Genomic DNA, 26,894 nt, shown 5'->3' with positions numbered 1-26,894 from the left:
CAATGTGGCGTATGCGGAATCTACTTACATAAACCTAAGGTAATTACTAGGCAGCTCAACATGATGTGGCTGCGTTTGCTGCTCATGTTGCACGCTTGACGATTCCTTGCTGCAATTGTTGCTGTTGCTCTTGTTTTTGTTGTTGTTGTCGTCGTTGCTCGGTTGGCAATTTATTTTCCTTGCTCGCTGGGCAACTTTTTACATTGCACTTGAAATGCTGAGGCGCTGAAAAACATAAATAAATGTTAAAACATTTATTATACGCTGAACTCAACTCTTAACTCATCTAATGCTGTTTATCATATTTGTGGAAAATACAAAAAACTAAATGGCAAATGCTTGCGCGAATGGATGTGGCAACGCCGGCGCAAAGACAAATTGAGCTGGCGAGTGAGATTCTTGAACGGATTTGTGTGATTTATTAACGAGCCATTCATAAACAAATTTGACGCTCGTTCAACTGACCAAAAAAACAATTCGCAACTGGCCCAGCAAGAGCTCGTGTCTTGGGCCAACGCCTGCTGTCTGTCAGCGCGCTTGGCTCATACGGCTGTCTGTTTATGTGTTTATGTGGATTTCCACTTAACACTTTCTGAAATTGGCTAGCTACTGTTGCATTCTATTTTCAATTTGTTGACTTGTGTGCTTGTAATTTACCTTGGCCCATTGGGCGTGACACACAGTTTAAGCTGGCTGTAAATATCAAACGGCTTTTAAGCTCCATTTGAAATAGTCAATTGTTTGTTCGTTTCACGTGCCATATTGCAGCTGGCTTTAATCTAAAATTAGCTATTATTTGTTGGCACGGTTTGTGTGTGTGGCTTATTAACATTAGTTTAGTCTCAATGACACTAGCTGCTGCATTAATCTGCTGAGCGAAGAAACCGTCTTTTCTGAATCGCTTCCTCTCAGTCAACCTCCCGCTTTTGTTTTTTAAGTGACTAAAAAAAACCAAAATTTCCATGAGAATCGCAAAGAAGGGCGATACTTTAAAGACACAGAAAACTGGAGGCACAAAAATTAAAATAATTTTATTTGTAAACCTAAGCGCCCTTCCAACAACAATTAAGTATTTGTTGAATATAAATATCATTTGCTTTTTCCAATTAAACGACGTCTCTGGCGCTGCTCGTACTCGTAGCACAGGCGCTGCCAAATGCCCAGGCACATGTGCACCAGACGCCGGTCGTGCTTTTTGTGCTCCCCACATGCGAATCGGTATTGTGCGCGTATTAGAAACTTGGCTCGTCGCAGTTGACCACGTTGTATAAGGGATATGCTATAGTAGAGCTTGCAGCGCGCCTGCACAAACGGATCACCCAGGCGCAGGCCGATTGTCAGCTGCTGGAGTGAGATCTGACCCGCTGCCTGAGCGCAGCCTTCGAACTGGTCGCCAAGCGCCGAGTAGCCGCCACCCAGCGTGGACAGCCAGCACATAAGCTGCTCCAGCTCGATGTGCCGGCAAATGGTGTGCGCCAACATATCCGCCCACTTGTAATCGATGGCCAAACGTTCTGGGGGACGGAATGCCAGCCACAGCAGCTGGACACCTAGATCATGCAGCAGCAAATCGTGCAGCACCTGCTGCTGCAACACTTCACGCAACACATAGTTGCCAATAACCGCATCCAGCTCCAATTGCAAACGTCGCACAGTTTTAATCTTAGCCTGGTTGTTGCCCTCACCACTGGAGAGCACTTGAATGCGGTCTGGAAGTGGACGATTGTAGAAATGGCGACGCCTCGAATAGTCGCAGACGCACACAATTAGCTTCATGCTGGACTTAAAGCGGGGATTGAAGCCAGCTTTAGGCGAGTTTCTTTCGAACTTCTTTTATGATATTAGTCTTCAAACATATTCACTGAAAAACGACAAACTGTGCTGCATACTTTTTGGCTGCAGCGAATATTTCCAAAATTGGCGTGTGCCCGAAATTTCATTCAGTCTACAAAAGATTTTTGAAGCTTTTGGAATTGAGTATTTTGTTAAATGAACATAATTCCCACAGCATTGAGTTGAGTTCCGAAATATGAGTATTTAGAGATATCTAAATCTGTTTATTTTTAAAAGCATGGGCAAGTATCCGACGACTGAGGGCATATATAATATATATGCAGTGCATTTCTAAAGTCATCTGATGTGATCATATATAAGTATTAGGAAATGTAGACAACAGTCTGACGGAACGCTATAAATCATAATCAGTCATATAGTTGATAGGAGATAAGATAGATGTCTGTCTGACAGTCAGAAATGTCAAATAGTTGATAAATGGGTTATTTCTGCATCGAATGACTTCACGTTGTTGCATCACATGTGAAAATTCAAGATTTTATCTACCCAAGTCGCTCAGTTAGTTCCATTAAGACTTTTTACAACCTCTTCCACTTCTTCTGTCATATTTTCTCGCTCTTTGATTATCTCTTCGACTAAACTGCGATTGTGTCACATAATTGAGCCATTGGAGTCTGTTGCTCCTAGCTGATGGCTAACTGAGCGCCTTAGGCAGCGCGTTGCTGTTGGCCATTCGAATTGCCAATTCCAACGCGTCAATTTCGCTGCTAATCATATATAATTTTTGTTGTAAAATAATTCATGCCTGTGCACATACATATACGCACATAAATTAAAAGTGCCGCCGGGCCCAGGTTGAAATCCCAAGTCAATTGCCAAGCACAACCCGCTTGACGGCTTTGGCAGACACTGCGACTGTCGCCGCTTGGAGCACAGCTGAGCCAAGAGTCGGCGACAAATTCCTCAGCAATGACGTCGGCGACATGGCCTGACATTGGCCATGGGCCTATGTCTCAGTTACTGTTGTAATTGTCTGTCTGTTTGTTTATTTTGAATACCACCCGCTTCACATTGTGTGTACTCCACGCTGATGGGCCTTCATGGCTCGGCACATTTGTTTGTAGAGCCAATAAGTAGTAGACGCCACCCACAACTACTCGTAAATCCACTCGTAAACTGTGCTGGCCCATATGAGTGCAAGTGGGCGACATTTGAGTGATTTATGGCCGCCTTTGAATGCATTTCGCAGTGGGAGCAGACAACATTCAAATGCCATTCGTTGACAATTTATAGATATTTATCCAAATGTCTGACTGCTGAGTCTCGCTGACCTTGATCTTGAACTTGTTGGGCGTGTCTCGGTCTGGGCTGATTTTTATAGGCATCTATTACAGCATCGCAGCACTTATCGTAACATCCATCAGGCATGCAGTTGCGATGAAGTCACTTTTGCTGATGGTTTTTATTTATTTGCTATTTGGTTAGCTCTTTACGAAAATGTGTTCTTAATTTGATTTTCAAAATTCGACCAGTTCCCGGAAAGCGAAATCGTAAACAGTCGCAGTAAATGACAAAAATTCACACGAAACAAATCAATCAACAGGGCGAGAAGCTTAGGGAACTTTAAGTTTTACGAGCGACTTGAATGAATGCGACAAGCGGGTGTGCAGGAGGCTTAGATACTCTGTATAGCTTCGCAGACGAACTCGCGAGTCAACGGAGGTTATGAGAGTATATCAGAATATAGCTATAAATATTAATTGCTCAAGAATTTTTAAATTGTACAAGCTATATACACCCTTACGCCAAGCATTACAGGGTATGCAAATGATATATGGCAAGCTTAATCCTCACAATCTACAACACTATCCAATTTTTATTTTTATAGCTGTCTGCAAAGATCGAAAGATCTTTGGCATTTTTTTAATTTGAAATGCGCGCGCGTTTTTTTCGAAATGAAGTTGAGAAATGACCAAAACTTGCTTTTTATGTTGATAAATGAGTTAAGGGCGTGTTTAGACGAAAACTAAATAGTTGATTGTGTTTTGGGGAACGTTCTGAATTTGAATAAGCCTTGAAAACACACACTTAAGACTTATGCTAAATTGGGCTTAGTTCAAAAACCTCATGAATATGTGGTCAATCTTTGGTTTTGATAACTTTATGATTGTCCAACAAAGCGCAAAATGAAATATGCCCAATAAATTGGATTCACAAATTACTTGCGAGTGCAAATAGTATTTTTGAATGATCTGTCAATCAGCACTCAACAGAATTAGGAAGCTAGACGAGTGTTTTCCTAATTGAGCTAAGCACCCACACATCAATTCTCACTCACTCAACCAGTCAACCAGCCAGCCAGTCAATCAATCAGTCAGCCAATCAGCCAATTTAAAGCGAAATGCAGCATCATTTGGTCTTAACCTCTTGACGCGGGTTCAATGCGAACAGCTGCCTCATAAATCTTCGGAATGCTCTTGGATTATTGGGTCTCGATTTTGGAAGCTGGCAAACCGGTTGATAGCAAACAAATTGTCGACATTATTCTTACAACATTCAAACGAACCGCAAAATAAAAAATTAAATATATACTAATAAAGCAAAACGTAAACAAATCAAAGCAGGAAAGCAAATATCAAATAGTAGAAATAAAATATCTTCCTACAGTTAATATTTGGCAACTACTGCTCCCACAAGCCGCGCTCCAATCAACTCCAATTAAATTAACCCGTTCTGGGCATAGTTAATTAAGTTGCAGGCAACTAATTGAAGTTCCTAATGCGAGCTAGCATATGATTTGCATAAATTCCAGTATTAAATAAACAAAACGACAAGAAATGTTAAAGAAATTCAGGTTAGTGGTTTCATTAAACAATCATGTACCAAAAAGTATTAACTTTATAAATATTCCAATACACGCATTTATTGTAGTTGTATTTCCGCTCTTAATTAATTTATGCGCATTTTATTGATCTCATGTGTTGCGTATCAAAACCGCACCACAGACCAACTGAAATTTTTGCGAAAAAAATAAAAATACAAACAAATGAAAATGACCACAAATGGCAATATAATACAGACAATTGTACAGCCAATCAGATACCCTTTAAACTAAAAAGCAAACTCTTTACTCGAATATCATTTTTACCTGTCGGAGTATCTATTGGGAATATGGTTCTTTTTAGTATTACTATTATAAAACTTATCAAATAGTTAAATCATTTTGTCGCTTGTTTCAAGTCGATTTCACTTAAAGCGGGGGTTAACCGACGTTGCTCGGACTAATTCTAAAATTCTACATACATTCATTTTTGATTTCCACGTCTCAAATGATATTTTCATATGAGTTGCAAGTCGATTACAGGATAATGAGTTTGGGCTCGATTGTGAGGTGAGCATATTCCATCAATTTTCCACGCTCACGAGTGAAATCAAACATTTCTATATACATAAACATAATTTTGCACATCTTTCATATTATTTGTAATCGGATGTTTTGCATATCCTGTACTCTCTGCACTTTCTTTTCGTCAAAGATAAACGCATTGCTTTCAGTTTGCTTTGGTTTTATTTGATTTTGAAGTCTCGGCATAATTTAAGTGTATTTTTTTTCTTTTTTTGACTGCTCTTTAGTAAGCCAATCGGCATCCATCCACTGAGCTGCCTTTGAGCGCTTTAGCAGCTGTGCAAAAGTAGAAAAAAAAACAGTTTTCATTTTTTCCACTAGCTCTAAACGCATTTTTCCACACAACTGCAACGCAATCTTGGACCGTGATAGCTCAGTTTTAGTGCGCCATTCACATGCTTCACCTGATGTCATCCAACGAGGCATGGAGGAGCCATGGCACGTACTACTTACATGCCAGCTATCTGGTATCTAATATGCCGTTTGGCTGTGGCAGTTGAGTTTGTCCTGGTCTTCTTCTTTACGTTTTTCGTGTGTGTGGTAATCTTATTGCCCCTGGAGCCTCGTCATGTGGCTGACTTTAGACGGTTTCAGTTGCCTTCAATATGATTATATATTAGAGCGGGGTAATGTTCTCTTCGAATTCTGTTTGCAACAGTCTCCCAGAGAAACAAAAAGTGAAAGTCATTTTGTTAATGTTGTGCATTCCATGCGGCTGTAGTTGTTGTTGCATGTCATTGTCTGTAGACACAATCCTTTGACAGTTCAGTTTATAACGACTATCAGATCGCATTGCGGCCCTTGGGTCGTATGCGCAATATCACGCATACGCAGCTAGCATGAGGCTGCAGTTTTAATTGAATTCGAGCGAATTGAAAGTTTTGCCTGCAGTTGTATTTGTTGCCGTTTAAAGTTTAAATTAATTTCCAGTTGAGTTTTCACAAAAGTTGTTTAATGAGTTTAGTCGATGAATTTTAACAATCAAAGTGCTGTGGGGAATAGCCTCTCCTCGACTCTCTCTCTCTATTGTCGTTAAGTGAAATGAGTGCAGGAAATACCCTAAAGCCACAATGAATGGGAATATTTGGTTAGGTAGACCAGTAAATATTAAGCCTCAGTCACAACTCATTTACTCACTTACTGATTCATCTCTATAGACATAAAACCCAACCCATTTTCTGGGAACTTAAAAACCTCAAAAAATCAACACTTTGTATGCCAATGGGATGTTTTTTTTTTTATATATATTTTGGGTCATTTAATGCATGTGTTCATCAAATTTTTCGGCTATCAATCATTTCCGCTCCAAAATAAAACTAACTGTCCCAATATTTTATTCGCAACACACAAGTCCAGGTATGATATAACCTTTTATGCTACATTCGGTGCCCCGAACGCGCCGCCCCCCACTCGATTCAATATCAGCTGCATCAATCACATTAGCTCTGACTTTGACTCAAAACACGTACTCGGCGCCCAAGTATGCGCTATGACTGACTGATATACCGCACTACGTATCGCCCCGCTGCAGCCTCTTGAGCTGTTATGTGCATTTTAAATTGTCAGCTCGGCGTCGTCATCGACCAAATGGATTTGCGTACGAGGCGCAGGCGCCAGCGACGACGTCAGCCTCTATAACACGCGGTGCTATACTTGAGCTACAACTACAGAAACTACAAATAACAATAACAGACACCAATATACTGGAAATATGATAACAACAACAACAACAACAACAACTACAACAGCAAAAACAGCAACAATTTGCTCTCAAGTGATGTCATGCATTTGAATTTATGCCGAACCGGCGCCCCAGCCTCTTTAATCTCCATTCGTTCAGCGCTGATGATGTAAATATTTTTTTTTCGCAGTCAAAATGCCTCGAACTACGCTTCAATTACAATCTCTCAGCTCTTTGGTGGATTTTATTTTAGAGGGCATTATCAATTTGTTACGAAATGTGCAACGCATAGAAGGAAAAGCTGCTTGACCATAAGGTATATATTTTATATACCTTAAAAACTGTCATAGAAAAGATTAAGTCGGAAATGGATTTCCTTAGTAAAAATGTTTTTGTTTTTTTCAAGATATCTTGACCGCATTTGGCATTTACAGGTTTCACTATGATCCATGCTTACATGAATGTGCATCGAATATATAATGTAGCTTCATAATAAAAGCTCTTCTGTTTTTTAGGATATCACGAGGGAATACTGGGCTGACCCTCAAAGAGTATTTAGTGTTCGGCGTCACGCACATATTCGTTCCTTTAATTTTTTGACCAGATATTAAGTTTTTTTTTTATGAATTTTTTATGGCTTTTCTGTTTGCATTGACATCAAAATGTCACTTGAATTGTTGAAATATTTTCAATTAATTATTTGCAACGCTTGAGAAAAAAACGTTATTTTTTTTTTATTAATTTCTGCGCAAATATTTGGGCAAATTAATAACAGAGCAAACACGCAGCAAATTTAGCTTTCACATTTTCTTCGGGAAAATTAGGAAAATGCCTGAGACGGGCAGCGGCTATTTGCCGAGTGCAGAAGCGTCCAGTTGGCCCTCGGGCAGCGAATATTGTTTTTTTTTTTTTAATTTTTGGGCTGACGCAAATGTTTGGCGCGTGTCTGTGGCACAGTTGACACTTTTTCCGGTGCCCATCAGCCCAGTCTGCCCGCCCACCCCTGCTAGCTTTGGTGCTGCCCAATTTGCTTTAAATGCAGCATATCCCTGCCAGTCCTGCTGCTCCTGCGGCTCCCATGGCTTTGTGTGTGTTGTAGGTGGACACACGCATTTGTGTAGCTAGATTTGCTGCTGTTGCTCGACATGCTTTGGCCTCGTTGCCATGTTGCCTGCCTGTCGTTCGTGTCAACAATAAATCAAAAGTTTTATCTTGTTTGTGTGCCCTAAGACCCGAAGAGTCAGGCCCAGAGCCGGAGCCGGAGCCGTAACCAGAGCCAGAGACAGAGCCAAATAGCCAGACATATTACTGCGTCAGCCCTCATGCCATCTTTTGCAGTGCCAACAAATTTTGCTTGACTCTAGACGTTGTGTTGCATTGTGTTCTTATGTGGCTGTTGCTGCCACTATCATAATGACAAACATTTTGCTAGCCGGCCATCATGTTATATATATACTTATATCTGTGTGTGAGTGTGTGTAGCTGTATGATGCATGGCAAGGATTTGCTTAAATCCTTGAGGCTGCGCACTCCGTACTCAATCATGCCGTCAAATTGTTTGCCAACATGTTGAAAATCCGCTTGCCAGACGCAAACACAAACATAAACATTATTCAGTTTGATTTCCATTTGCATTTGCTCCAGTTTTTTTTCGCAATGAAAATTATTTCCGTTTAGCTGTAATTTATATGCCTGGTCCTGTGCCGCGCTCAGTCCTTCTGTGTGTGTGTGTGTGTGTGTGCTGCAGCTGCTTCGCGTTGCGCTTGCCACATTTTGTTGATTTAACGGCTATGCAAAGTCTGCGTCAATTTATTGACCAACTCACATGTGTAGGCGTGGCTGATTAATAAGTGTACGTTCCTCTGCCCCATTTGGGCATGCATACATTTGTTTAAATTTGTTGATTCAAATGTCAAGGCAAGCATCAGGTTTGTGGCGCGTCTCACTCACAAATTAAACGCAAATCACAAAATTCTAAATCTAAATCCAAAGCAATCAAATTGACGCTTCAAGCGACCAATTTGGTAAGACACAAATTTGCCAAAAAGATAAACGCATGCATAATACACGCTCACGGTCCAATAACAGAAGAACAAATTATAACTTAAATCGCCTTCTAGCTCTAAGACCGTAAATTATATCGTTTTCGCAATTTGCCACGCCCCAAGAGCGGGTAATTTAATCTAATGGTACCGAACATAACTAATATACTCTTTTTCACTTTGTGAACGAGCTTTAAAATTTGAGTGCAAATTGTATGCAAATTTCATATTATAAAAGGTGACTAATACAATTTGACTTATAGTTCACCTCGGTGGGGGGCTGTGTGTGTGTGTGTGTGGATCGCAGCCGCCGACTGAATCATCAGTCGGTAAACTAGCTGCCTCTTATCATACCAGTTGGCCACGTGAGTGCTGATAGAGCCACCGCAGCCGGGAGCCATTCAAAAGTGCCTGCTTTGCATAACATTTAATAAAAGCTGCGACTTTGACTATCGCAAATTGTATAAATATTTGATAGCAGCTCGTTTGTATCAATATTTGCGTGTGCGTGTGCGTGTTGGTGTATGTGTGTGTGTGTGTGTGTGTGTGTGGCATTCAACAGAAACTATTGTGGCTAAAGTTGTTGAAACTTAAAGCCACAAATGGGGATATTGGAAATTATTACGCATACGCCACGTGCACCGCATAAGAGCGACCGATAAATGCAATTGTTATACGACTGTGAATGAATATTGAATGCGTTTTGTATACCCTGCAAAACGAAATATGTGTCAAGTGGGTATATTGAACTGCGTACAAGACATGACTAGACCAAAACCTCAACCCTTACCCTAACTCTAACAGAAACTAGCGCTATTTACGCAGAAGCTCAAATGTGTTTTTTATTACACTGTATTTCGATAGATTTATCGATTGATTTTTGAGAGCCTATCACACTTTTCAACACTGCAGTGCCACTCTACTGCCAAGCACTTTATTTAATTATATGACTGCGCCATAACGCCCACTTTTGTTAATGGGTCCGCCCTATCGCTTTTAACACTTTCCTGTTATTGTTGTTTGCGGGCAATTTTTGTCAGCATATGCCGCAAGCGGCGCTTAAAATATTGCACGTGACGATAGTGTTAAAAATAAACATAAATAAATGTGGCGCTGTTGCGGGCAGAAAGCCGACGAAAATAAATATAAATAAGTGCAAATGAAAATGGAAAACTTGGAAAAGCGTAAGATGAAAACGCAAATCGCCGCCTCGCATAGCGCTAAATGTGTGCGGTAAATATTGATTGGAAGACCAAACCAAGGTAAAGTAAGCCAGAGATGCGGATTCTGGCTGCGAAGGTTGGCTTGTGAAAGCTGGATAGGTGGCGGGGGGTTGGAGAGGATCGGGCGAGTGTATGCTGCGCTGGCTTAGCTGCGGTGCTTTTGCAACAGTTCGTGTGGCTTTCCACAAATATTTATTAGAAATAACGCAAGCGGGTGGAATTATGCGCATGCATTCTGATGCACTTTCTGAAATGAGGTTTTGCAAACAATTTCACAAAGTCAAAGTTCAGTTTCACATTTGACTTAACTTTAAATAATTTAATTGAGTTTATTTACTTGAATTACCTTTTGCACAGAAGCAGCTTGAGTTCAAGGAAATATCTTTAGAACTGGTTCGGCTGCAAGTAAAGAAATATATGCTTTTATTTAATAAGGCTGTATGAAATGCTGTTAGTTTTTCTTGGGTTAGTTGAGCCTTTAGGTATATTATATTATGCCTTAAAGACTTAAGGCTGTGCAATCAAGTAAAACGGAAGTTTGGCCAACATGTAACATATTTCTCTCAGTGTAATCAAGCCGTAATGAGTAGGCTCATTACAGATGTCAATTACCGAAACCAATTCCGAAAAGTCAGCGCTAACTGACACATTTACAGCTGCACGACTTTCCAGCCAGCTGATCGGCTAATGGTTAATGACAATTGTGAACACCGACAGCAACAACAACAACTTTAAACACTCGAAAATTGCGTAACAAATGCCGTGCCTACTGAGCAGCAGTTGGTCAACCACTGCAAAGACTGTGACCACTGTAACCACCGCTGTGAATGCTGTGAGGACCACTGTAACCACGGAAGCCATGTCCAATTGGACAACAAAAGCGCGCGCTGTCAACCTGTCAAATATCGCGAAATGACAACAATAGCGACAACAACAACAACAACAACAACAGAAACTTGTAATAATAGTTATCTGGGTTGTAAACAAGTTTATATTTGCTGCTTAGGCAAAATCGAAGGCGACAGGTGAACTGCATAGCTGAACGATTTGCTGTCAAATAATTAAAACTATTTGCGCTTATTTACAAATAATATCGAACGATTCTTCAACAACATTTCAATCACGAGCATAGCATAAAATCAAGCGTCAGCTGCGGGTGTGAAAACTTTAAGCGGCTTCCCAGCCAAGAAGCAAAATGTTCCAATATATACTAGATGAAAAGTAAATGGGAATGAAGGGTTGTACTCACGGCACGCCGAAGGGCTTTCAAGAGGAATTCTGTAGGTCGCAAATGCGAAAAACTAGTTTTTTTTCCCCAAATCTTTCTATAGAACTATGTGATATATGGGTTTAATGCTGATAAGAGTATGCCCAAGTGCAGTGAGTATATCGAAACTATTTAATGACAAGTTTAGTAAAGATGTTAAAGGAAACAAGATCTTGCTTATACAAAAACAAGATTGATTCTGTTACACAATATAGAATCCCAATTCCGTCCGATTTCTCTAACTAAAAGTAAGGAATCTTTTCTTCATTTTCTTCTATGTGCCCCACATTTTGTGACTAGAGAATGATACCCGCTGAAAGGGTACCAAAAAGTTGGTTGATAAATACACAATGTAAGCTGCTTAAAGATTTTTCCGACTGATGTTTTCCTTGTGTACATTGGTTAAAAATAGTTAAGCTTTGCAGCAACAGCTGACAATGGGATGAACATGAAAAACCATGGCATTTATAAGCCAAGTAGATAGAACAATTTCGCAGAAAATAAAAATAACTTTGTTCAAAATATAAAGTTTAATATGCAAATAATTAAATTTACTCAGAAATTACAGGAAACTTTAGTTCAATTTATGAATTTTATATAAAGATAAGCTAACTGATTAGGTTAAACGAGGAAGTTAGCTTATTTAAAAACTTTGTTAATTGCAGTGAAAAAGCAGTTTAAACAAATTCGATTGAAGTTTCACTTTTAGCTGAGAATGGATCTGTACCACGGTGCTGCACTTGTTGGTAGACTTTTCTATTTGGGTATTACTTAAAGCTCTTGCACTTGTGCGTTTTTTTCTTGCAACATCTGCAACAAAGTTTGCCGCACAGTCAGTGCAGTTGCTCGTAGATATTTGATATTGGGTAAATTTGTGGCACATTTAGGCAATCAAATTGAAGATATTTGCCTCGAAAATGTTGATTCAAGTGTGACGCCACATTTGGTGGAAAACATTTTGGTCCGAGACTCTTCATTTCTAGCCAAATATGTTGCGTTCACGCCCTGTATTTGGCAGGTGACAACGCCCACAATTTTGATTAGTTTTGATTGCCCGAAATTGGAAAGTTTCTTTTATTTGGAGGGGAAGCAATAATTGAAATTTTGGTGAATCAAACAAATAGAAGAGAGGCCAGCAGCAGGCAATTATGTCAAATAAAAGTGAATAATTTATCAATTATGCTGCGTTTTATTAAAAACTTCAGCTTTTATTATATCTATGCAAAATGGCAATTAAAAACGAGGACACACAAAATTTAACCAAATTCGGAATATTGATGAAATGGTATGGAGGGTGTGCTGGTTGCTGACTTAGAAGAGCATTTATTAATTCAATTTCGTTGTCTGCCCCGAAATCGGAATATGAATAAAAAAAAGAAAAAACAATACAAATGCGAGGCAGAGCAAAATATTCGATTGAAATTTAAATTCAAATCAACTTTCCAAGCTGCCCGTAAATTTATGCAGAGATATTTTTCTGCTTTTTTTTTTTTTTTTTAATATTTTTGTTAGAATTCAGTTCCTAGTTGTACGTCAGAGACTCGATTTATGTGGCACGTTATTTCTTGAATGTTCCAAATGAAATGCAAAATGTGTGCCAAAAACAAAAAGAACCTTTCGAAACATAATTACGAAGTTCACTTGCATAGGCAAAACAGAAATATGGCTGCGCAGGCAGAACCAGAAGCACAAGAGGAAGAAGCGTTTACAGAGGAGAAGCAACAACAATGTGGGAGACTTAAGCCCAACATATCCCATATTTCATATACCCAACCATCTACAAACATATCGCATGGCAAATAAACAAACAAAAACACGACCCAAAAGCAAGCAAAATAAACGTGACAATGTTAAGGTACCATAAAGAGGCTGAAGTAGCCGAAGAGGAAGCGTATAACCGGCAGCAAAGGCAAATAAGCAAATGCGAAGAAGATGAAGTAGAAGTAGAAGAAGACGCAGTCGAAGTGGCAACTAAAACAACAATGTGAGAAAATGCAGACGCAAATTATGAAAGAAATTCTAGAACTCGACGATGTCAGCAGAGGGAGAGGCGTGGCGGGAAAAGGCAAGGCATGTGCCTTGTCAGACTCAGTGACATTTTCGAGTGGCTGCCATTTGGCTGTACTCGCTCCAGGTCCCAAGAGCCCCATCCCAATTGGACTTTGTATCTTTCGAAAATTGTTGTTGTTGCACTTATTTTGGGGCGCACATTTTGCAGACGTTGCTGCCGCATTCGGTTTTTGGCATTAACAAATTGCATGCATTGCATTTTTATTTGTTGCATTCAATAGTCCAAAATGGCTTTGCGTATTTCATGGGAATTAATGCAGTCTATTTTAAGCTAAATTTATAAAACAGATATGTCAAACATGATTTGCAGCTATAAAATGACCCAAAAATGTAAAAGCAAGCAACTTGCTCTTCTATGCGATTCTCATTAAGTTAAGTAAGAGGAACAAGAGAAAATCGATATACAAATGTTGTTAAAATCTCGATGAAGCTGTCGACAATAGAATCGCCGAGGCAATATGTAAAATATGTTCAAAAATGGCGTGCCGCATGCTACATGTGGCACAGTTTTTGCCAGATTTCAGATTTGTATACTGAATTTCTCAATTAAACTCCTCAAAAAATCCATTTCATTTGCCAAACTTTCCACAAGCTGGGCAAGTTTTTTTTTACCTCAAGTTCAAACACCTGCTTTAAAAACGGCTGCAACTCCGTTATATAAAGACCTGTTGGTTGGGCCGAATTCCAAGTCAATTGCAAATGACTTGTGGCAGCTGAGGCTAAGCCTGGCTCCAGTTCCGGTATTAGCCTGTCATAGACAAAGCAAAAGCATTGACCTGCCCTTCTCCAGATTGGAGATCGTGCCACAGTTTTAACTGAGTGCGGCAGGCCAACTGCGTGGGCTTAACGGTCCCAGAGCGGAGCAGCCAATTGGTATCTCAATAGGTCTATCTGCAAACGGGGCAAACTGGAACAATTTGTTGCCGCAATTTGCACCAGTTGCAGCCGCATCGACAACATCGACAGCATCGTCTGGCGGCAACAGCTTGCAGAGTAATCTGCCGCTCAATCAATTTGTTGCAGGTTTGTTTAGCTGTCGTTCGCATTTGCCGACTGTCTTTGCTGACTTAATCTGCCAGCTTATCAAATTAATCGTTTGAATTAGCCTGTTCTGCTCGGAGCAGCCGAGAGAAGACAGCGACAGCTCAATTTGTGTCTGTGTGTGGCTGCAACACAAATTGTGGCAATTATTTTGTTGAAAAGCAAACAACTTGCAACTCAAGTTACGCATCTTGTTAATTATGAATGAAATTTATGCAACAATGGGTGCAGTAGCCACACACACACACACACAACGATAACATTTGCATGCTGCAAAATGATTTAGTTTTTATCTAAGATACAAGCTACAAGCTTGGGGCAGTTGCGCCTGCGCCGCGAATCGGCGCGCAGATTGAGACTTGAACCGAGCTGATTTTGCATTCCCGATAGGCAGCCGGCACAAATGTCAGCCACGCACGCCCACAATACACGATCAACGTGCTGGGGCATCGGCGCGAAGGCAATTTGTTCAATTGCGGCAGCCTCTTGGGCGTCACAAATGCGAATCTCGCATCTGCGACGTCTGCATCTAAAAGGCTTCGCCCGCCGACATGCAACACTCTTTCAGCTGCCCCGGCGGCTCAGTTCAATTGACACAGTAACCTCGTCGCTTTTTTCATGCCTCATGAATGATTACCGCCTCCAGTTGCCACAACAACAACTACTTTTATGATGCATTGCGCTGTCTGTGCGGCCGCCAGCTCCGGCGACGGCTTTGGATGCCTCTCGTGTGTGTGCTTGTGGCTTGTGGAAATTTGTCATTAGGCACAATACTCGCGCATTCTCCTACTAGCTGCCTTGGACTTAACAAGCCAACTTGTTTGTTTCCATGTCCCTACCTGTGTGTGGGTATGCGCACTTTTGCTTTAGGTTTGCTGAGTTCTTGGAAATAACAGAATTTGCTCAATATAGATTTTATTATTTAAATTATTCAGTTATTTTGCTCTGCATATTTAGACCAAATTAAAAACTACGTTTGTGTTTCCCAAATGGTTCAAGCCTAGACTATAACTCTGAACTCTTAAGTTAATGAGTCGAAAATCGATTACAATCAAAATTAAGGCTATGTGCTTGCTCATACATCTTTCATAACGAGAGAGAGAGCTGATGATAAAGTGTCACCTGACATGATGACCACAACCATTTATTTGATCAAAGAGAACTTACACTTGATTATTTTTTAAGTTCAAAAGTAGCTAATAATCAAAATTAAGGCAATGCGTTTGCAATTCCCAAACGGTTTAAACAAATACTTTATAAAGGATGACCTGCTGAAAAGGTTAATACGTTCGTGCTAATTATAATAAAACTTGAGTCCGTTATTAATATTTTATTTATTCAATAAGAAATGGTGTATGACACAATCTAAATTCTCGTCTACATTTTCTAAATGATTCTTAACTCGATTTAAGTGTATTTTCGCTTCGGTTCTTTAAAATTAAATGTCTCTTGTCGCTTGTCTCGTTCCGGGACATGATGTTAGTTGAGAGCAGTTGCTGCGTTTGTTTTCCAGAAAATTGATTCAGCAACAAATATTTGCATAACTCATTAAGAGCGCTGCGAGATACGTAAACGTAAACGCAAACATTCACGTAAATGAAAACACGTTAAATAAGTTCATTATGTGCGTGTTTGTGTGTTAGTGTGTGCATGTGTGTGTGCGTGTCTGTGTGCAGTTTGTCGCGATCGTCAAGCGAAAATATTTTAATTAGTTTTTGGGCGGGGAAACGTCTCGAATCGCTGGCTAATTGTTGGCATTGGCTCAGCGAGCGAAACGAGCGCTGATTGTGTGCAGCATTATGGAAAGATTATGCAAACATGTTAAGGGGTTAAACAGACAACAGAAGCCAAAGGCTGGCTATGCAAATTCCAATGAAAAACTGAAGTAGAGTGGGCAGGAAAAGCTGCAGTTGCTGTGACAGCTCCGAAAAGAATAAAATTTGACAGGTACTCAACACTGGCAAATGACAGGACAGCAAAATAGCCGACAGCTAGTCAAACTAATTGATTTGCTTGCCTACAATCAGTTGCAACAAATGAATCCCTACGAGGAGATACTAGGCCAGGTGATGGACCAAATGCTTATGCAAAAGGACTGCAATACGGAGAACAAGCTGGTGCACGACAAGCTGGTCGTGCTGATGCGCTACAGTGAGTAACTGCATTCCGGTGCCCTCCAGTTCCCTACAGTGCTCCTTATCAGCAGGACTGCGTGACATTGCGGTGACCACCTCGAATGCCGCCTGTCATGCGGGCCGCTCCACGCCCTGTTACTTTGATGTGGAGCGCACGTTCCGTGTGCTGGGCATTGGGGTCCGTGGCTTGCGGGAGTTGCGTGATAGCAGTGCAGAGACTCAGCCGACGCCCATCAGCTTTAGTCCGGTTGAGACGCGCGACGAGGATATACACCAGAGTCCGCAGCTGGATATCAATCAGTCGCGCGGCTTGCGCAGCGGCCGACACATACCCAAATATATGCCGCCCTTTCCTGGTGTGCACACCTACAAGAACACCATGATGGACATTGTGACGGATCGTGGCTACGTCTCGGAGCGGCAACGTCGTGCCGAGCTGCAGCTGAGCACCCAGAGGGCGCTCAATAGGTACTACCTGCGCACACGGCCGGCTATCTCGCTATTCATTGAGCCGCAGCGCGGCACAGAATTCATGGGTGAGTCACCGGCAGCAGCAGCTAATTCTCGACAGCTGCTAACACTTCTGTTCGGGTCAGACAGTGCTCAATGTGAATGTGCCCAAAAAGCCGGCCTACTTAACGGCATTAATGCCGCGCGATGAGGTGTTCGATGTGGATATCTACGAGTTCAATGAGCCGCCCAATGAGAGGGGTGAGGGGGTAGTGCGTATTCCAAGCTATAAATTTGTTTATATTGAATATTTCCCAACAATTGTAGCACGAAACAATCCCTTTATGAAGAAGCCGCATGATAAAAGCGAGTGTAATCAGTCCATCGAAGAAGACAATAATGAAAATGAATCGGAAGAAAATGATGATGATCCGGATGATGATCGTGATCAGGAGCATGATCAGGATCGGGAGCGTGAGGATAACGAATTTGATGACGAGGACGATTGGCAACTGCCCAACTTAAATGACGATGACGAATCCTCATCATGAGAATATTTATGAAGTAATATTTTATGAAATTTAATATATATCAGCTGTGAGGCATAGTCAGTACTTAATCAATCGACTAGTATTTATATTTGGCATTGATATGCGATAAACTATTAACCTTTTACTTGAATCGATATCGTTCGAGCTGTCGAGCAAATATGAACTTTCCGCTTGAGTGTTCATTTTTGTGTCCAGTTCATATCAGTTGATTCCCTGCAGCTTCTGCAGTGCAAGCAATTTAATTTATTTCAATTACATTTCGTTAAAAACTGACACACGTTTTCGAGGGGTTTCCAATTGCCGCATCCAACACCTCGCATCAAGAGCCAAAAGGTGAAGTGAGGTGAAGTGAGGTGTTGGCCAAAGTTCAAAGTGCTTTACTGTAGCACTTGCCTGGTTCCTGCCTGGTTCTCTCCTGTTCCTGGCTGCTAACGGTAACGATTCCAGAGTATTAAATAACTTTGTAATTTAATTAACTTTGACGTCGACGTCGACGTCGTCTGCGTCTGCGTCTCCGTCGTGCCGCTTAACTTTGATTAACGTTTGCAATTTTTCAACAAGTTTGAGTTGAACTTCGCCTCACGTAGCTTAAATGCCAGGTGCGCAGGGCCTTAGAAAGGGAGACGAGCGGTGGGGCAGGAAGGGGGCCAAAGGATTCCCCGTCTATGCTTGAACTCAAGAGTTTGGATTACACGCGACTTTTGCAAGTGCCCGGGCTGTTGCAGTTATTTGTGTCTCTCAAGTTATTTGAGCCAAGTATTTTGAGATTAGAGCACTTGATGCTGCGGACTCAAGATGCTGTGGTCGTATTAAAGTCTTAAGGGGCCTTAACTGGCTAGCTGACATAATAATAATATGAAATAGAATACCAAAAAGTCACATAAATTGGCTAAAATAATTATACACCTAAAAATCGTTGCTAATTATTGTCTATTTTGGGCCAATGCTTTCCTTAATTTTATTGCAACATTTTGTGGCACAAGCGTTTGTGTATTTTTGGTTTGATTGCAACACGTTTCCGTTGATTATTTGATTTGGCAACAGCTGAAAGCATTTCACACACACACACGCACAACACAGACATAATTTGACTTTGATATTGTGCCAGGGCACAAGTTGCAGCTGCAAATGCAGTTGATGATGCAAAAGGAGGCAGCTGCCAAGCGCCGCCTCTTGTTAAACTTGCCAAAAACGATTTCAATGTTGTTGTTGTTGTTGTTGTTCTTGTTGTTGCAGCATTAAAATGCATAAACATAAACAATCAAAAACGAGAAATACAATTTCTACATGCCTCATAAAGACTGGAGCCCATTAAAAGCCAAAGCCAAATTCGAAATATGCAATAACTGGCGCAAATGAAACCTCAGCAACAAATGAATTCGTAATTTGTTTAGACGATGATTTGTTGCTCCAGATTAGAAATTCTGTTGTTTTCTTCTACCATTTATATGTGCGTATATGTATATAGATATTTTTTATTTTGCGGCTTGTGCCCGTTTCGGTTGTCATTTTAACCTAATTTAACCCATGTTCGCCAGCGGCAACATTTTTGTTTATTTACGATCAACATTTGTGGTCCGCTGAGATATATTGAAAATTATGACACAAGTTTGATTTTTTCAAAAAAAAATAAATCTTCTTCATTTTTTGTGGCAAGGCCAGTGGGCGTGGCTTAGGCCATGTAGTTTCATTTATTTATTTTAGTTGTGCTCTTTTTTAGGCACAGACGCATAAAAAACAAACACACAAACAGCGGAAGTGGAAACATGCAATAGCACACAGAACAACAAAAATAAACAAACAACTAAAAAAGTGAAGAAAAATATATTTACAAGACGACTACCAAATGCTCTCTAGCTCGTTTAAGTAATGTTAGAAACTTGTGAGACCAGAGAAAAATCAACCAGAGCTGAAAATCAAGCCAGAAGCTCAAATCATTTTGAATACACGTGCATTTAGCTAATAATTTGATTAGCAATCTTTTTTTTTTCTTTTGATAAGTTCTTAAATTTTGATTATATTGAAATGCATTTATTATGCTTTTACCCTTTCGTATGCAAAAAGTCGACTTCATCATAAACCTTAAATTTTCATTTCGGTTCACACACACACACACACACAGGAAGGCACAGCATGTGTGTGTGTGTGTGGGTATGTTATCTTGTTTGTTTGTGACCCGCTTGGCCAAACAAAAGCCAATTTTTCATAAATCTTTCCCGAGCCGCACATTGCCCCCTCTCATCTTGCCGCCCCTTATCACAATTCCCCTGTCAACTCACAACGCACTCTTTCTCTTTCCCTTGTTCTATCTCTCGCTCTCTCTCTCTCATTCTGTTTTTCTCACTCTCTCGGTTGCCATTTTACGGTTGCATTTAACCTTTTTCTCTCGAAATACACTTTAAAATTTACCGCTCTGTTGTTTGGCCATAAAAATGTTGTTTGTTGTTTCGGTTGCTCATACGCCCCGTTGTCAGTGTGCCCAGCTATACAAATTGCCGGCTCGTTATAATTATGACGTCGTTTCAGCTCTTGTCAAGCGGCATTATGCGTACATGTGTGTGTGCGTGTCTGTGTATCTGAGTGTCTGTGTGTGCCGGGAAAAGTCTCTAAGCAAATCAATTCAAGTTCACGCGTCTTTCAACGGCTTAAGAATTTGCGAGGCGTGTGCGAATTTTTACTTCAGCTTTACTTTTCTTTTGTGACTGGCTTTTGTTGGCATTTTCCTCGCGTCAGAAATGCCAAAGCGAACCTAAAGTTGCCTTTCAGCTGTTGTTGCCCTTCAGTTTATTTGATTTTTATTTTGGTTTTGTATGGCCTGTACCTCTTTTTTTTTTTCGGCTGCCTCGTGTTATTTATGTGCATGTATTTTTATTATTTTGTATGCTTTTTAATGCATACAGCCAGCATGTAGATGAAGCAGAAGCAGAAAGCCGAAGCAACAGCAGCAGCAGCGGAGAAACGCCAGCAAATCGCTCGTCAGACACGCGCGTGTTTAGCATAAGAATTTGCCATTGACTTTCTGTCTTTCGCTTGGGAATTACAAATTTCTTTGGCGCTGTCTCCTAAATGACCAAATGGCCAAGCAAACAGCTGTACTCAACTAATCAAATGAGCCGAGAGAAAGCCTTTCGACTACATTTCGCCAACGTGTGAAGTTGAATCGTATGTCAAATCAAATCTACGAGTAAATATAGCTTGGAAAACTTTTCAACAAGTTCAATTTAACAAGTCATATTTCTTTTGCTAAGTAATTGAAATGCTCATAAGTTTTAGTTGTTGAAATTGAGGCGAAATTGTTTTTTGGCACACAATAGTTGTGCATAGCCCAGCACTGTTCACTGTATTTTGTCCCTACAACTGTTCATTTGTACGTGTTATTTGCACGTTTTGCTGCTGCTTTATGGCTGCTTTATTATGTAGCTCAGACCCAGACCCAGACCCAGACCCAGATCTAACTCCCTGCCCGTCCTGCTCAGAGGCAACTTGCTGCTACCCAAGTTTTCTCCTCTAGTTAAGCGTGTGTATGTGTGTGTGTGTATCAAATGGCTGTGCGTGTCGAAGTGTATGTTGCTGTTGTGTGTGTGTTTGTTACTCGATATTATGGCATCTATATAAAAGTACATTTATTGTATACATGTACATGATATGTATTTTTAGCATCGCTGGCGCGTGTTACGTGTTAAAATTAACACGAGGAGCCACAAGCAGCTGCCACGTTGCGCATACGCCGCGTGTGCCACCTGCCTCGGCGTGTGTGTGTGTGTGTTCTGCTTGATTAAATTGATTGAATTTGATTGCTGTGTCTGAGTTGCTGTTGCCCGTTCAGAGTTGCCAATCTGGCAAATGTTGTGCACTTTGTCTTGCAGCCCTGTTGCATATTTCATAGACGACGGCAAAAGCAATTAGTTACGCGTGGAGTGCAGCTAACATGGCTCTGTGGCAGGACGCCCAATTGTGTAGCCAGCTCACCTGTCTTGCCTTCAATTCGCTGAAGTGAAATGCAAATTTGCCTAAGACGAAACACAGCCGGCAATTTCCACGAAAATGCAATGCAATTGAATTAATGAGCTGCCGAAGCACCCTGAGAACAAGCGAGAAACAAAGGGAGAGAGACAGAGTGGGAAAGGGAGTGAGAAATGGCATCTATGGATAATGTTTTGAATACCTAATGTCTTTATTATGCCAAAGCGTGCAGCGTGCAGCTTCAACTGCAATTGCCTCTCATACATTTCAAAGTACCAGTACAAGTTGAGCTTTGACAATTACAATGCGCTTGAGGATCGGCCAAGATGACTACATCTCCAACTCGAGATACTATTCAGTGTCTGGGTCCGAGCATTGCTTCCGTCAGCGGCCTGTCTCATTAGCCCCATTGCAATTGTGCGCATTCCAAGCAGTTTGTTATCTTTTGTCAAAGCAAACACAAAAGCAAACACTTGCAATAATAAATAGCTATTATGATGATGATTATGTTTTTGATTATGCTGCACTGAGCTGAGCTGAGCTGAGCTCAGCTGAGCTGCCTTGTCGTGCAGACCAAGTTTCCCATTTTATAATCATAACAAGTGCAAAGAGCAACTGAAGTGGCATCAACTACTTTTGGCCCACTGAGCTGCCCATTTGCGTCAGCCAGTCGCCGAACAATGCCTTGGCCAAGTCGTGGCAGGAAGTCAGCTAAGTCAGTTATCTCACGCGACAGCCTTGGCAGGCAGCTAGCTGTAAGGTGAGTAGAACAAAGGCATGTTGCATAGTGTAAGCGGCGCCTAACATCACAAATGAACAAGTGCACCGGCACCGAGTGTACCGACTGCTAGATGCTCTATAGATGATTGAAATGCTGCTCTCTTAATCATGTGATATATTAAAAATGTTAAAATGTCTTTTAAAGAAATTTGTATGTCGTAAAAAAATTTAGTGTATATCATAAAATTTTGACATTTCTATAACATTTTTTTTTGTTCTATAAAAGTTGCGGGGTTTACCTAATTTATGCATCTCTCGTTTGTAAAATTTTCATTAAGAGGGATAGAATTTACAAAAAGTGTGAAATAACTCTTACATGTTTACAAAGATCTTTAAAAATAGCTTGGCAGCAGTTCGAATGTCAAGCAAAACAGTTTTATCCAACCATTTTTCACCAATTTTCCACAGTTGAGTGTGGAATTGTAGAAAATCCCTATACCTATTCAAATTATATAGAATTCCTTAAGGCTTAAAGAATCCCATGTACCCGACAGCTGCAGCGACACATAGGGTATTTAATCTTGATGTGAAAGCAGCCTTCAGACAGCTGATATCAAGAACAAGGGCAGCGCATGCGCAACATAGACAAAAGGAAGCATTGCTGCTGCATCTCTAATGCAACTGATAAGCATCTGGTAACAGCAGCAGTTGGCAGCAGCTCGAATTGCAACGCTTGAAGGTGAGCAAAGCAACCAAATGCCAGGCAAACTCCACTTGAAAATGGCAACAATTCAACGCTGATTTCCGCAATGCAAACCGTGCCAGCATCTCAGTGTGTGTGTTGGCGTTCACTTTGGAAAGTAGCCAGGAGCGCGGGGAACACACAACAAATCAAATCAGGCGCTGATCTATGCAGCCAGAGGGAGCTGCAGGAGAAGTAGGTTGCTCTAATGGGCTGTGACGCTATCGCTGCACTTATCTCCAGTCGCTGTCATAATGCGAGACCGCGCTTTGCTCCCGCCCTGCCCGCTCACTCGCTGCCCGCTGCTCTAATCAATTTTAAATGGCTGCTCGCTGCTCTTTTTTTTTTTGAGTCGTGCGCCGCTTTTTAGCTAATCAGCATTTGGCAATCTCTTTGAAAATATTTTTCCATATGGCCAAACGCTTCATCTTGTTGAGATTAGACGCAGTCGCGTCTGTCAGCGACGGCGGCGGCACCAGACAACAAATCGCTTAGATGTTGCAGCAACATTTCATGACAGTGCTCTGGCAACATGTTGCTGCAGCGGTTCGGCGGCATCATGTATAAATCACAAGTGCGCCCAGCCCCTTGCCCAGGCACAGGCAGCCATCAATTTTTATTGCCGCAGGTCATGAGCAGCCAATAAAACTAAAAAAAAAAAACCCATTTTCAATGCATTTTCCCCAATTCATATATACATATACATATATTTGTAGACAGATTTCCTATATGTGAACATTGTATATCATTTCGTTTGGCACAAGAATTTGTTGATTTTATTTTGCGCTAGCAGAGGGTATCATGATTTTGTAAAGAGATGTGTAACACGTCTCTCTTAGTTGTTGCATGAAAAACGTAATTGTTTTTCCAGAGATATTCTTCACATATGCGAGCTTCTTGAGATTATATAAGATGGCTTCAATAAAAAAAATTCAGTTGAATCTCAAGTTTTTGCATAAAAGTACGTCTGCTAGGGTATTTAATCTGAGGCGCGCCGTTTTTTGTGTTTATTTTGATTTTCCGATGACCTGGGCCCAGCCCAGTGCAGTTCATTGGCTCTGCGGATTATATCATCATCATCATCATTATGTTCACCAGCATCATCATTAAAACGTCGAATGCCGGCCAAATGATGAGTTTATTGAGTGAGTGGGCTAGTCTATTGGCTAGCTTTTCTTAAAGTCTTTCACTTCTATACAATTTTTCCATTTTTTACTTGTGTGTGTGTGTGTGTCAGTCCGTTCCCTTGTTGCCATTGCATTGTGGCATGAAATAAGTTGTGTTTTTCTTTTTAAACCGCAATGCCATCGGGACACATGATGCGTGTGTGCATGTGCAGCCAAATTCCCATTGCACAGCCCGAGTTTCGTTTTGGTAGCATTCACTTCCCCTGTCCTGGTGGCCAGGACATTTAGTCTCTCAACTACTTACCACACCAGAGTCAGCACGTTCTCAAATTTGAATTCAATTTAAGTTGCTCCCCAGGCACTCACATGGTCACACTCACACACACCTACATACACTCGCACACACACTGATATGTATATACGATGTCATCGAGACTTCCACGCTCGCAGTTTTGTCACCCACCCTCAATTTGACCTTTTGGATATCTATTTTTGTTTCTAATATTCTATCGCAATTTGTTGAAAAGAATGAACTTGAAATTGTTTTATGTGTTGTGTCAGCTGTCAGCTTAATTTGTTTCTTTATTATATCTAGCTATGTCTGGGCAATCTGTTATTTATACATGACCTGTCCCATTTTTCCAGCTGACAGTTTTCCGGCAATGTGAATGTCTCGTTAATTGCATTTATGTTGAATTATCAATATTTCATGATATCATTATTATTGTGAAATTATGCATTTTAATTTTAACCGAATTATTTGTCACACTTTATTAGTTTATTTCTGTGATGCGTTTTTATGATAATTGCGATTGCATTGCATAAACCCAATTGGAAAGCTATAAATATTAAACAATTTCAATTTTGTAATACATAAGCTATGTTTATTTGAATTATTGCATAAAATAAAACAAAATTGTTTCATTAAATGCATACAAATTATTGCACATTTTTCATGTGTCTGGCTTGTGCATATATCGGAAATTAAGCAAAGCACTCACGCATCAAAATAATGTGAATGTATTTCAATGTTGACTGCGCTACAAATCAAAGCGAAGGGCATTTTGATTTATGATATCCGCTATGCAAAGCTCCAGAAACTGAAAAAGTAGGGCCTAGGATGAAAAAAAGAACTATGAGGCGGATTTTCCTCGAACAACAAGTTGGAATTTCATTAAATTAAACTAAAGTATGAAGTTATTTAAATGCTAAACAAAATAATACATTCAAATAGAGCTGTCCTTTAATATATAATTGGGCGCAGAATATATGAAGAGCGCATCAATCAGTTCCACTTGCAAGTTGGCCAATTTATTTGGCCGGACTCCCAGCTGCCAGTTGCACTGGAGGATTTTCTGACAGTTGTTGTGATGTCTGTCACAAAATTTTTAATGCATTTTCCCACGCACATCTCTCAGCAGGTGACAAGGAATTCTGACATTCAAATGTGCAGTCAATTGTTGTACAAAAATATTATCAAGCATAAAAAAAGCGTTGCTTGAATTTAAAACAAGATTTCGAACGATGAATTACGTATACGATACGTGCGACATTTAAAACCTTTAACACACACTCACACAAAATTGCACACCAATTTCAACGGCTCGTCAGTCAATCGTAAAATGGGCCTATTTTAAAGTGTCAACACATAGCATGAAAAATTAAATAAATTACGGCACAGAGAGGCAGGCAAAAACAAAACTAAAGGAAATATAATGCTTAAACGCTTAACCTACTTTTCAAATGAAGCTAATTAAATTGCTGTGCGGCCTGCTCTCAATAAATCAACAACATGCCAAAAAAAAAAAAGTCGTCCAATATTGCTGCCGTATGACACATAAATTAGCTCATGGACTTCAGATACAATATAGGTCTATGGTTTTCATAAATATATATTGGTCTATGTTGTGACATAATTTACTGTCACCTTTTGTACATTCTTGCTATAATACACCTGGCCTTCTGGGGCTTAAGAGCTCTGTTTTGGGTTTTGTCAGGCGCTGCCGGACAGACAATTAATAAGCAATTAGATGAAAGCGAATTCTGAACTTTTGTCAGTCGCAACAAGTGGTTGCCCTTTGTTTTTTTTTTCTTCTTTTTTTCTTCTTCTAACTAAATTGAAATTCAATGGAACAAATTCTAAAATACTCAAATTGCTTTTGTGCGCCAGCGGATGACTAATTTTGTGTTAAAAATAAAGGCAAAGAAAAAAGCCTAGGAATATTGCCAAGAAAATTGGCACGCTTCTTATTTCATACACGCAAACAAAAATAAAAGAAAAGGAAAAACGAGAAACTGTTTCTATAGACGGCGACTCTGAGAGTGTGAACCAATTAACCGACTGAATTATGGTGAAAATGCCTCAAGCTTATCTGTTCGAGGGATTTTATATGGCAGCCAGATATATAAACGTATACATTCAGATATTTTCCTAGTTGATTTGCCAAATTTAAAAATCTAAGAAAACATGTATTGCACAAAGTGTTTGGCAGTTGTTTTAAGCATTTCTTACAAGTTCAAAATAGAAGCTGACGAAATTGCATAAAGTCAAATTGAAAGATGCTAAACGAAAATTTGAGTAACCCGCAATATTTTCATATTTTCACACATTTCGTATAAATACAATTTAAATGCCACATTTGCCGTTTTTATTGTCAACATGAGCATTAAACTTGTGTATTT

The 26,894-nt window shown here is 40.3% G+C and overlaps 3 protein-coding genes across 6 annotated transcripts in view; 1 reads left to right on the top strand and 2 right to left on the bottom strand.

Annotated features, from left to right (window-relative positions):
- rgn (regeneration) overlaps window positions 1-26,894 on the bottom strand; it is a 48,915-nt gene that overhangs the window by 3,657 nt on the left and 18,364 nt on the right. For 2 of the 3 annotated variants that reach the window (XM_015175786.3, XM_002047144.4), the window contains exons 2-3: window positions 10,493-10,545; window positions 29-225 (exon numbers count right to left, since the gene is read on the bottom strand). In XM_015175786.3, coding sequence (XP_015031272.1) covers window positions 29-86 — 58 coding nt within the window. In that variant the 5' untranslated portion in view covers window positions 87-225; window positions 10,493-10,545. The remainder of the gene's footprint in view (window positions 1-28; window positions 226-10,492; window positions 10,546-26,894) is intronic. The other variant, XM_070208567.1, reaches the window with a different exon arrangement.
- Window positions 1,007-2,018, bottom strand: LOC6624725 (uncharacterized protein F58A4.6). The gene has a single exon (XM_002047143.4). It carries the CDS (start codon window positions 1,774-1,776, stop codon window positions 1,090-1,092), a length of 687 nt encoding a protein of 228 aa, XP_002047179.1. The 5' UTR covers window positions 1,777-2,018; the 3' UTR covers window positions 1,007-1,089.
- On the top strand, window positions 16,152-17,728 carry sa (spermatocyte arrest). Of its 2 annotated transcripts, none has more exons than XM_002047142.4 (4): window positions 16,152-16,675; window positions 16,728-17,195; window positions 17,260-17,370; window positions 17,437-17,728. In XM_002047142.4, exons 1-4 carry the CDS (start codon window positions 16,489-16,491, stop codon window positions 17,658-17,660), a joined length of 990 nt encoding a protein of 329 aa, XP_002047178.2. In that variant the 5' UTR covers window positions 16,152-16,488; the 3' UTR covers window positions 17,661-17,728. The 2 variants fall into 2 exon arrangements, with proteins under 2 accessions (XP_002047178.2, XP_032291203.1); XM_032435312.2 differs by having other exon boundaries at window positions 16,175-16,675; window positions 16,731-17,195.

This window comes from Drosophila virilis, chromosome 3, assembly GCF_030788295.1.
Source record: "Drosophila virilis strain 15010-1051.87 chromosome 3, Dvir_AGI_RSII-ME, whole genome shotgun sequence".
In the NCBI taxonomy this organism is placed as follows: domain Eukaryota; kingdom Metazoa; phylum Arthropoda; class Insecta; order Diptera; family Drosophilidae; genus Drosophila; species Drosophila virilis.
Note: the sequence above shows the minus strand (reverse complement) of the source record. Positions and strands in the feature narration are given on the sequence as shown.

What these genes read in the sequence shown, in the direction of transcription:
- LOC6624725 (XM_002047143.4), bottom strand. Translation starts at nt 1,776, where the DNA reads ATGAAGCTAATTGTGTGCGTCTGCGACTATTCGAGGCGTCGCCATTTC.
- sa (XM_002047142.4), top strand. Translation starts at nt 16,489, where the DNA reads ATGACAGGACAGCAAAATAGCCGACAGCTAGTCAAACTAATTGATTTG. An exon ending in GGTCGTGCTGATGCGCTACA is followed by an intron (nt 16,676 to 16,727) that starts GTGAGTAACTGC and finishes GCTCCTTATCAG; the next exon opens with CAGGACTGCGTGACATTGCG. An exon ending in TGAGCCGCCCAATGAGAGGG is followed by an intron (nt 17,371 to 17,436) that starts GTGAGGGGGTAG and finishes CAACAATTGTAG; the next exon opens with CACGAAACAATCCCTTTATG.